Source organism: Taurulus bubalis (genome assembly GCF_910589615.1).
Source record: "Taurulus bubalis genome assembly, chromosome: 5".
Classification (NCBI taxonomy): domain Eukaryota; kingdom Metazoa; phylum Chordata; class Actinopteri; order Perciformes; family Cottidae; genus Taurulus; species Taurulus bubalis.
In genome coordinates this window covers 773,775-786,569 of record NC_136593.1, presented here as the reverse complement: position 1 = coordinate 786,569, position 12,795 = coordinate 773,775, and the positions used below count along the sequence as shown (strand labels likewise).

Genomic DNA, 12,795 nt, shown 5'->3' with positions numbered 1-12,795 from the left:
TCATCTTCTCTTCTATAATGGTTTAGATCCAGTGATCTTTTAGGATCCAGTCTGACTGACTGTTATACTACAGCATTGCTAGCGTTAGCCGCGCTAGCTTCCTGGCTCTGTTTCAATACATTCATGATCCCCAGAGGAAACCTGCATACTTTATTGAACCTCTGACTATTATCATAGCGCCATCATCAGGTCAACATGTTAACACGTTCAATACTTTTCAGATGTTTATTGATCATCACCTACCATCACATGCTAACATGCTAAGCTCACATGCTAAGCTAACATGGTGATAAACATCAAACCTGCTCAACATCAGAGGAAGAAATACTTTGATCCTCTACAGATGTAAAGTAGTAATACTACAACGTAAAAACAGAATAATTATAAATAACACAGAACTATACAGAATACACATTATTATAATCAATCAAAGGTGGAGCTCTTTTTAATTATTTAATATACTGCCGTGCAGTTTGTGAATTTCACCAAGTGATCAATACATTTGATCTATAATATAAAATCATAATTGATTTTTTGATTATATAATATTTGCATAACAGCACTGAACTATTGAGTAAATGTACTGTATTATTAGCGTTGTCACGGTGTTAAATATCTTCATGGTACGTTTTATTTGCGTGCATACGATGTCACTTCCTGTCTCCATCGTGAGCTTCTGATCAGTTCCTCAGTTATCAATAATCCTCACGTGACACTCCAGCCGCGTCTTCCTCCTCAGCACGGACGAGGAAGACGAGGAGGACGGGTGTTCCACGTAGCTGTAGTTGATCACACCTCCGTCGTCCTCGTCCTCCATGTCGCCCTCCATGTCGTCGGTGTCGTCGTCCTCCCCCAGACACCGGCTGTCCTCGTCCTCCTCGTCCTCTTCGTCCTCCTCGTCTTCCTCGGGCTGGTTCTCGCAGCTCATCTTCATCTTCCTGCGGTGGTTGTTCCTCACCGACGCCTCCAGAGCTTTCTGTCTCCGGTAGAAGTGGGAGAACTTGTTGAAGATGATGGTGATGGGCAGCGCCACCACCAGGGTGCCGCCCAGAATGCAGCCGCTGGCCGCCAGCTTCCCAGCCACGGTGACCGGCACCACGTCCCCGTAGCCCACCGTGGTCATGCTGACCGTGCCCCACCACCAGCAGGCCGGGATGGTGTCCAGACCCACGCCCTGGAGGACAGCAACACAGGGTTCAGAGGACGCACCACAAGGACAACAAGGACAACAACAACAAGGACAACAACAAGGACAGCAACAAAGGGTTCAGAGGACGCACCACAAGGACAACAAGGACAACAACAACAAGGACAACAACAAGGACAGCAACACAGGGTTTAGAGGACGCACCACAAGGACAACAAGGACAACAACAACAAGGACAACAACAAGGACAGCAACACAGGGTTTAGAGGACGCACCACAAGGACAAGGACAACAAGGACAGCAACAACAAGGACAACAACAACAAGAACAACAACAACAAGGACAACAAGGACAACAACACAGGGTTCAGAGGACGCACCACAAGGACAACAACAACAACAACAAGGACCACAACAACAAGGACCACAACAACAAGGACAACAACAACAAGGACAACAACAACAAGGACCACAACAACAAGGACAGCAACAACAAGGACACACAACAACAAGGACAACAATAACAAGGACAACAACAACAAGGACAACAAGGACAACAACACAGGGTTCAGAGGACGCACCACAAGGACAACAACAACAACAACAAGGACCACAACAACAAGGACACACAACAACAAGGACAACAATAACAAGGACAACAACAACCAGGACAACAAGGACAACAACAACGACAACAACAACAAGGACAACAACACAGGGTTCAGAGGACGCACCACAAGGACAACAACAACAAGGACAACAAGGACCACAACAACAAGGACCACAACAACAAGGACAGCAACAACAAGGACACACAACAACAAGGACAACAACAACAAGGACCACAACATCAAGGACAACAAGGACCACAACAAGGACAACAACAAGGACGACAACAACAACAAGGACCACAACAACAAGGACAACGACAACAAGGACAACAACAACAAGGACCACAACAACAAGGACAACAAGGACAACAATAACAAGGACAACAAGGACAACAACAACAAGGACCACAACAACAAGGACAACAAGGACAACAACAAGGACCACAACAACAAGGACAGCAACAACAAGGACACACAACAACAAGGACAACAACAACAAGGACAACAAGGACAACAACAACAAGGACCACAACAACAAGGACAACAACAACAAGGACAACAACAAGGACAACAACAACAAGGACCACAACAACAAGGACAACAAGGACAACAATAACATGGACAACAAGGACAACAAGGACAACAAGGACCACAACAACAAGGACAACAAGGACAACAAGGACCACAACAACAAGGACAAAGACAACAAGGACAACAACAACAAGGACCACAACAACAAGGACAACAACAACAAGGACCACAACAACAAGGACAACAAGGACAACAATAACAAGGACAACAAGGACAACAACAACAAGGACCACAACAACAAGGACAACAAGGACAACAACAAAGACCACAACAACAAGGACAGCAACAACAAGGACACACAACAACAAGGACAACAAGGACAACAACAACAAGGACCACAACAACAAGGACAACAACAACAAGGACAACAACAACAAGGACCACAACAACAAGGACAACAAGGACAACAATAACATGGACAACAAGGACAACAAGGACCACAACAACAAGGACAACAAGGACAACAATAACAAGGACAACAAGGACAACAAGGACCACAACAACAAGGACAAGGACAACAAGGACAACAACAACAAGGACCACAACAACAAGGACAACAAGGACAACGACAACAAGGACAACAACAACAAGGACCACAACAACAAGGACAACAATAACAAGGACAACAAGGACAACAACAACAAGGACCACAACAACAAGGACAACAAGGACAACAACAAGGACCACAACAACAAGGACAGCAACAACAAGGACACACAACAACAAGGACAACAACAACAAGGACAACAAGGACAACAACAACAAGGACCACAACAACAAGGACAACAACAACAAGGACAACAACAACAAGGACAACAACAACAAGGACAACAACAACATGGACAACAAGGACAACAAGGACAACAAGGACCACAACAACAAGGACAACAAGGACAACAAGGACCACAACAACAAGGACAAGGACAACAAGGACAACAACAACAAGGACAGCAACAACAAGGACCACAACAACAAGGACCACAACAACAAGGACAACAACAACAAGGACCACAACAACAAGGACAACAACAACAAGGACCACAACAACAAGGACAACAACAACAAGGACAACAACAACAAGGACCACAACAACAAGGACAACAACAACAAGGACCACAACAACAAGGACAACAACAACAAGGACCACAACAACAAGGACAACAAGGACAACAATAACATGGACCACAACAACAAGGACAGCAACAACAAGGACCACAACAACAAGGACCACAACAACAAGGACCACAACAACAAGGACAACAACAACAAGGACCACAACAACAAGGACAACAACAACAAGGACCACAACAACAAGGACCACAGCAACAAGGACAACAACAACAAGGACAACAACAAGAACAGCAACACAGGGTTTAGAGGCACACCACCACAAGGACAACAACAACAACAAGGAAACAACAACAAGGACAACAAGGACAGCAACACAGGGTTTAGAGGCCACACCACCACAACAAGGACATGTTTACAATATTTAATACACTATAAGTACTTGTACTTTTTACTTCATCTCACAGGGAAATATTGTGTACTTTTCTATATGTTTCTGATTTAGCTTCATTTACTTAACAGATTCAGATTATTAACATATGTAATAATTATTACAGATTAAACTAAACTAACTATGAAGTTATTAAAATGAGCTTCATGAAAGTTTCACACATAAAAACAAAGCAGAAAGCCGATGACAATAAAGTTATGAACACATTAATACATCAATAATCATAAAACAATAACGTGTATTATTCTGCATAATGACGACTTCTGGTGCTGAGAGTTTACTTTTAGTCACTAAAGGTTTAGAATGCAGGACTTCTCCATCTAACTGAGTACTTCTACACTGTAGTACTAGTACTCTGACTAGTACTTTGACTAGTACTCGGCTGACAGGTGGGTTGTGGGCGTTACCTCCTCGTACTCTGCGGTGTAGGCGATCCCAGAGAAGACGGACACGCCCACAGCCAGGTAGAGCAGCAGGATGCCGACCTCACGGTAACTGTGCTGCAGACAGGGGGCGGAGCCTTAGCATCACAGGTATGAAACACATGGACCAGACAGGGGGCGGAGCCTCAGCATCACAGGTATGAAACACATGGACCAGACAGGGGGCGGAGCCTCAGCATCACAGGTATGAAACACATGGACCAGACGGGGCGGAGCCTCAGCATCACAGGTATGAAACACATGGACCAGACAGGGGGCGGAGCCTCAGCATCACAGGTATGAAACACATGGACCAGACGGGGCGGAGCCTCAGCATCACAGGTATGAAACACATGGATCATATCTGTGCCTTAATTAGAGTGATACTTCAACGAAGAGCATTTAGAGAACACATGTATACTTTAGTACTCCTCCTCTTCCTCCTCCCTCTCCTCCTCTTCCTCCTCTCCCTCCTCCTCCTCCTTCAACAGACAGACAACAGACAGACAGACAGACAACAGACAACAGACAGACAGACAACAGACAGACAGACAACAGACAGACAACAGACAGACAGACAACAGACAGACAGACAACAGACAGACAACAGACAGGCAACAGACAGACAGACAACAGACAGACAGACAGACAACAGACAGACAACAGACAGACAACAGACAGACAGACATACAACAGACAGACAGACAACAGACAGACAACAGACAGACAACAGACAGACAGACATACAACAGACAGACAGACAACAGACAGACAGACAACAGACAGACAACAGACAGACAACAGACAACAGACAGACAACAGACAGACAGACAACAGACAGACAGATAACAGACAGACAACAGACAGACAACAGACAACAGACAGACAGACAACAGACAGACAGACAACAGACAGACAGACAACAGACAGACAGACAACAGACAGACAACAGACAAACAGACAACAGACAGGCAACAGACAGACAACAGACAGACAGACAACAGACAGACAACAGACAGACAGACATACAACAGACAGACAGACAGACAACAGACAACAGACAGACAACAGACAGACAACAGACAGACAGACAGACAACAGACTCACCCGGAGAGTCGCTCCCAGAGACCGGAGACCTGTCGAGTGTCGGGCCAACTTCAGAACCCTGAAGACCTTCATCAACCTGAACACCTGAGACGAACAGACGCTTTATACATATTTATATAATTATAAATATCTATATTTATAAAACTAAAGATTCAGAACTGTGTTTATCATCATTGAGAGCGTTTTATTAACAGATAAACGAAGTGCTGCAGATCAATCAGGTGATCCGGATCAATATGTTGAGGTATAGAAGCACAGACTCCTGCATGGAAATACAATGTATTATTATTATTATTAATAATATTATTATATAAAAGAACATGATATTACTTTGAATGATCTCTCTCTGATTACTGTCAGTATGAGTAGTATTAGTAGTACTAGTAGTACTTTTACTTCACTAAAGGCTGTGAATACTTCCTCCACTGGATGTTTCTGATAGTCAACATGAATACATATATATATATATATATATATATATATATATATATATATATATATATATATATCAACAGCCGCCTCATTCAGAAGAACATCAATGATGTTATTGAACGTCTTCATATTGCAGTGCATTGTGGGATACTTGATGCGTGTACCACATGCCTGTTGTATCTGTGGCATTAAATAACAGACTGAAAGCACATGACGAGCAATGAGGAGCCCCAGAACCTGAATGACCCGTCCCAGCTCTCCCAGTTCAGACTCTGGTCCCAGAGCGGCGTCAGACAGCAGAGTGACGTAGACCGGAGCCACCGACACCAAGTCCATGATGTTCAGAGGCTGCAGGAAGAACCTCCTCTTGTTCGGAGCCAGCAGCAGCCGACTCACCACCTGGGAACCACAGCCAAGACTCAGTGCACCGGCTCACCAGTTCACAGTGCACCAGTTCACCAGTTCACCAGTTCACAGTTCACCAGTTCACCAGTTCTCGTTCACCAGTTCACAGTGCACCAGTTCACCAGTTCACAGTTCACCAGTTCACAGTGCACCAGTTCACAGTTCACCGGTTCACCGGTTCACCAGTTCATACCAGGGGACTGCTCTGGTTTAATAAATAACGTATTAATGTCCTGTGACCAGGTGACTGCTCTGGTTCAGAGCTCCTCAACCTCAGCTCTGCGTTGACCCGTAGACCATGACATCCTGAGTGAGAGGCGTGACTGGGTACATACCTGGCACAGCGCAGAGTGGTTCTCATCTCACCTCGCTAACAGAAGCTTTACCGTCTCGGTGAGAGAATTTAATATAGCTATAATAACATATCTATATTATATTATAGCTATAATAACATATCTATATTATATTATAGCTATAATAACATATCTATATTATATTATAGCTATAATAACATATCTATATTATATTATAGCTATAATAACATATCTATATTATATTATAGCTATAATAACATATCTATATTATATTATAGCTATAATAACATAGCTATATGATATTATAGCTATAATAACATAGCTATATTATAGCTATAATAACATATCTATATTATATTATAGCTATAATAACATAGCTATATTATATTATAGCTATAATAACATCGCTAAATTATATTATAGGTATAACATAGCTATATTATATTATAGCTATAATAACATATCTATATAATATCATATAGCTATAATAACATAGCTACATGATACTATAGCTATAATAACATATCTATATTATAGCTATAATAACATATCTATATTATATTATAGCTATAATAACATATCTATATTATATTATAGCTATAATAACATAGCTATATTATAGCTATAATAACATATCTATATTATATTATAGCTATAATAACATAGCTATATTATATTATAGCTATAATAACATCGCTAAATTATATTATAGGTATAACATAGCTATATTATATTATAGCTATAATAACATAGCTATATTATAGCTATAATAACATATCTATATGATATTATAGCTATAATAACATAGCTATATGATATTATAGCTATAATAACATATCTATATGATATTATAGCTATAATAACATATCTATATGTGTATGGAGTGGTTCTCCTCTCACCTCTCTAACAGAAGCTTTACTGTCTCGTGGAGAATGTGAGTGGGACTCTCCACTGCCTTGTGAGGCACCGCAGGGCTCGATCCTGGGGCCTCTGTTGTTTTCTTTATATTTATTACCACTGGGACAGATCATTAAAACCTATTATGTTGCTTATCATCTATATACAGATGATATCCAACTCCATGTCTCTTAAACCCAGTGAGGCCTTCAGGTTACCAGCCTGATAGACTGTGTAGATTCTATTGAAGACTGGACAGTAAACTGCTTACAACATGAAACTAAGACGGAGGTCTAGCTGTTGCCCCTGGTGAAGCTGTCCTATGATCACGCAGAGCATTGGTCCACTCTCCTCTGCTGTCCACCAGAGCTGCGTAATCTCAGGGTAATATTTGAGAAATCCTTTTGACCCCCATGTGAAGCAGCTTCCAGATCCTGTTTCTTCTTCTACGAAACATTCCACTGAGATCTGTTGTATCTACGGCTGAATTAGAGATGATCATTCATCTCTTCACGTATTGATTACAGCAACGCACTTTCCTCCTCATCAGTGAATCTGAGATACAACGGTTGCAGGTAATTCAAAATGCTGCTGCCAGATTGCTCTTTATCTGTTTTTATTCATTTATTTTCACTATTTGTTTTATTGTGTTTTTTACTCCTCCATCTTTTATTGTGTTTCTTAACTGTACAGCACTTTGTGATCTCTTTGTCTGTGAAACGTGCTTCATAAATAACATATTATTATTAAAACTCTTCCCCTCACCTCAAAGGTGAACCAGCAGGTGCAGAAGACCTCCAGAGCCTGCATGGTGGGGTCCTCCATCACCCTCCCTTCACCGTCAAACGCCTGAGAGGACAGAGGACAGACGACGGAAGACAGAGGACGGAAGACGGAAGACGGAAGACAGAGGACAGAGGACAGAATACAGAGGACAGAGGACAGAATACAGAGGACAGAGGACAGAGGTCAGAAGATAGACGATAGAGGTCAGAGGACAGAAGACAGAGGACAGAAGACAGAGGACGGAAGACAGAGGACAGAAGACAGAAGACAGAGGACGGAAGACAGAGGACGGAAGACGGAATACAGAGGACAGAGGACAGAAGACAGAAGACAGAGGACAGAAGACAGAAGACGGAAGACAGAGGACGGAAGACAGAGGACAGAAGACGGAAGACAGAGGACGGAAGACAGAGGACATAGGACGGAAGACAGAGGACGGAAGACAGAGGACGGAAGACAGAGGACGGAAGACAGAGGACAGAGGACGGAAGACAGAGGACGGAAGACAGAGGACGGAAGACAGAGGACGGAAGACAGAGGACAGAGGACGGAAGACAGAGGACAGAAGACAGAGGACGGAAGACGGAAGACGGAAAACAGAGGACAGAAGACAGAGGACAGAATACAGAGGACAGAAGACAGAGGACAGAGGACAGAAGACAGAAGACAGAGGACAGAGGACAGAAGATAGACGATAGAGGTCAGAGGACAGAAGACAGAGGACGGAAGACAGAGGACGGAAGACGGAATACAGAGGACAGAGGACAGAGGTCAGAAGATAGACGATAGAGGTCAGAGGACAGAATACAGAGGACAGAGGACAGAAGACAGAGGACAGAAGACAGAAGACAGAGGACAGAGGACAGAATACAGAGGACAGAAGACAGAGGACAGAAGACAGAATACAGAGGACAGAAGACAGAAGACAGAAGACAGAGGACAGAAGACAAAGGACAGAGGACAGAGGACGGAAGACGGAAGACAGAGGACAGAAGACAGAAGACAGAGGACAGAGGACAGAAGACAGAAGACAGAAGACAGAGGACAGAAGACAGAGGACAGAGGACAGAATACAGAGGACAGAGGACAGAGGACAGAAGACAGAAGACAGAGGACAGAAGACAGAGGACAGAGGTCAGAGGTCAGAGGACAGAGGTCAGAATACAGAGGTCAGAAGACAGAATACAGAGGACAGAAGACAGAGGACAGAAGACAGAAGACAGAGGTCAGAGGTCAGAGGACAGAAGACAGAGGACAGAGGTCAGAGGTCAGAGGACAGAGGTCAGAAGACAGAGGTCAGAGGTCAGAGAAGAGAGGACAGAAGACAGAGGACAGAGGACAGAGGTCAGAGGTCAGAGGACAGAAGACAGAGGACAGAAGACAGAGGACAGAGGTCAGAGGTCAGAGGACAGAGGTCAGAAGACAGAGGTCAGAGGTCAGAGGACAGAGGTCAGAAGACAGAGGACAGAGGACAGAAGACAGAAGACAGAAGACAAAGGACAGAGGACAGAGGACAGAAGACAGAGGTCAGAGGACAGAAGACAGAGGACAGAGGACAGAGGTCAGAAGACAGAAGACAGAGGTCAGAGGTCAGAGGTCAGAGGACAGAAGACAGAGGACAGAGGTCAGAGGACAGAGGACAGACGACGGAAGACAGATGACGGAAGACAGAGGACAGAGGACAGAGGACAGAAGACAGAGGACAGAGGTCAGAAGATAGACGATAGAGGTCAGAGGACAGAAGACAGAGGACAGAAGACAGAGGACAGAAGATAGACGATAGAGGTCAGAGGTCAGAGGTCAGACGTCAGAGGAGAGAGATCAGTCACTAAAGTGGATTCGTGGCTGCCGGACACGATGTCTCTCAGGACCTGAAGACCTGAAGACCTGAAGACCCGTACCTGGTACTCCGGCAGGCTGCTGGTGCACATGGCGGCGATGGAGGCGAGCAGCACCCCGACGGAAAGCAGGCTGAAGAGCTTGCTGGGGACGGAGTAGCTCGGGTTCTCCAGCGTCAGCCACAGGCACTTCCTGGCGCTCCCGTAGCGGACCTGCTGGAAGTGCAGCATGTCCCTGTGAGGACGGAGAGGCCGGCGGTGAGCGGAGGCCCGGACCGAGACCTCCCGACCCCCGACGGCCTCACCTGTTCAGGTCCGAGATCTCGTCCCCCGACGCGTCCACGCTGCTGACCTCGCTGTCCTCGTCCCAGCTGCGGCGCCGGCGCTCCAGCTTGCGGTCGTGGAAGCGGAAGCTGCAGCAGCCGTCCAGGAAGAACTCGTTGATGCCCCAGTACTCGATCTCTTGGCTGGGGGACAACAAGCGGCACGTCAACCGGTGGAGCCCGACACTCTTAATCAGTTACTGTTTCACTGTTATATTCACTTCAGATTGAACTATTCCTTGTTAACTTACATATGAACTTTGCAAACTAGTCTCCAGAGGCATAAGACGGTTGGGACCTGTGTCTCCGTCTGAGGAGCAGACCCTTGTCTTATGACCATGGAGGCAAGCCAACCTGTGGAGGTATGGCCGAGACGCCATGCGGCCTCTGTGATGGATTTCAGAGGTCACTCTCTGCTCGTCTAAGATGTGCGACTAGCTACGCCTTATGTCATATTTCTGACTCCTTCCTTGCAACGGATAAATGTCCTGATCGATGATTTTACCGACCGGTGTCGAGGGGATTTTCCTAACGAGAGCCGGAGGACGGACCTGAAGGAGAAGACGCACAGCTCGTCCATGATGTGCAGCTTCCCCGTCCGGTAGAAGTGGAGCACGTAGGGGAACAGACCCGGATTCCTGTCGAAGTAGAACTCCTCGCGCTGCACGTCGTAGTCGTCGCACACCTGCAGGGAGGGAGCAGCAGGTTTCAGAGGGGGCGGAGCCAGAGGGAGCCCCACCTCCTCCACCCACCTGCAGAATGGCCTCCTCCGAGTCACATGACAGCAGCTTTCCCAGCCGCGTGTCTGGGAATTTCCTCAGCGTGCTGGAGCAGAGGCTCCTCTTCAGGCCGCCGACGTTCACGTGGACCAGGGCCCGGTCCGGGTCCCGCCGGGCCCAGCCGGGCAGGCGCTCCGTCACCATGGCTGCCTGTCAGCGGGCACCACGAGCTCGTCCTCAGACTCCAGGAGACGAGCCGCTTCAGGACTCTGTGGCAGGAGGAGCGTTCCCTCTCCTCCGGGATGAAGCCTCTCTGACTGCATCCAATCTGCTAAGCGCTGCGCGGGCCAACGGCAGCCTCTGATTGGTGGACGAGACGCAGAGCGCTGGCCGAGAGCCAGCAGGCGGTTACTGTTCAGATCAATACACCTGCACGGATCTACTTCTCTCAACAGGAGAGAGAAACTTGAGATGGAGTTGAAAACACAAATAGATCCTGGAATATTAGTTTTACTGCACGTGTTCCTCTTAGTGCCAGAAACGCACTTCAGTTGATTTGATTTAGTTAAAATGTGATGGTTACATGTCCGGTTCAGGGGGAGACGATGTCTGCCTCGTGGAGCAGGAAGTGCCCCGCTGCAGTAAAGCGTAGCTGTAATGTCATAATGACGTTAGAGAGGAGCAAGAGCCGGTAACCTAATGCGGCCGACTGCATCTGAGTCTTTGAGTCTTTGAGTCTCTGAGTCTCTGAGTCTTTGAGTCTTTGAGTCTCTGAGTCTGAGTCTCTGAGTCTGAGTCTCTGAGTCTGAGTCTCTGAGTTGAGTCTCTGAGTCTCTAAGTCTCTGAGTTTTTGGGTCTTTGAGTCTCTGATCCTTTGAGTCTTTTAGTCTCTGAGTCGTTGAGTGTTTGAGTCTCTGAGTCTTTGAGTCTTTGAGTCTCTGAGTCTCTGAAACTCTGAGTCTCTGAGTCTCTGAGTCTCTGAGTCTCTGAGTCTCCGAGTCTTTGAGTCTCCGAGTTTTAGGGTCGTTGAGTCTTTGAGTCTTTTAGTCTTTTAGTCTCTGAGTCTTTGAGTCTCTGAGTCGTTGAGTATTTGAGTCTCTGAGTCTCTGAGTCTTTGAGTCTCTGAGTCTCTGACACTCTGAGACTTTGAGTCTGAGTCTCTGAATCTCTGAGTCTCTGAGTCTCTGAGTCTCTGAGTCTCCGAGTCTTTGAGTCTTTCAGTCTCCGAGTTTTTGGGTCGTTGAGTCTTTGAGTCTTTGAGTCTCTGAGTCTCTGGGTTTTTGGGTCTTTGAGTCTCTGAGTCTCTGGGTTTTTGGGTCTTTGAGTCTCTGAGTCTCTGGGTTTTTGGGTCGTTGAGTCTCTGAGTCTCTGAGTCTTTTAGTCTTTGAGTCTCTGAGTCTCTCAGTCTTTGAGTCTCTGAGTCTCCGAGTCTTTGAGTTATTGAGTCTCCGAGTTTTAGGGTCGTTGAGTCTTTGAGTCTCTGAGTCGTTGAGTGTTTGAGTCTCTGAGTCTTTGAGTCTCTGAGTCTCTGAGTCTCTGAGTCTCTGAGACTCTGAGACTTTGAGTCTGAGTCTCTGAATCTCTGAGTCTCTGAGTCTCTGAGTCTCCGAGTCTTTGAGTCTTTCAGTCTCCGAGTTGTTGCCTTTGAGTCTCTGAGGTTTTGGGTCTTTGAGTCTCTGAGTCTT

General features: G+C 45.8%; 1 protein-coding gene across 1 annotated transcript; it reads right to left on the bottom strand.

Moving 5' to 3' along the window:
* Nucleotides 1-688: 688 nt before the first annotated feature.
* Nucleotides 689-11,314, bottom strand: LOC306736517 (delayed-rectifier potassium channel regulatory subunit KCNS1; the record flags this gene model as incomplete). The annotated part of the gene is made up of 9 exons (XM_079218162.1): nucleotides 689-1,174; nucleotides 4,275-4,367; nucleotides 5,397-5,480; nucleotides 6,066-6,227; nucleotides 8,210-8,293; nucleotides 10,132-10,303; nucleotides 10,374-10,535; nucleotides 10,943-11,076; nucleotides 11,144-11,314. The coding sequence occupies 9 exons, from the start codon at nucleotides 11,312-11,314 to the stop codon at nucleotides 689-691; spliced, it is 1,548 nt and encodes a 515-aa protein (XP_079074288.1).
* Nucleotides 11,315-12,795: the final 1,481 nt, after the last annotated feature.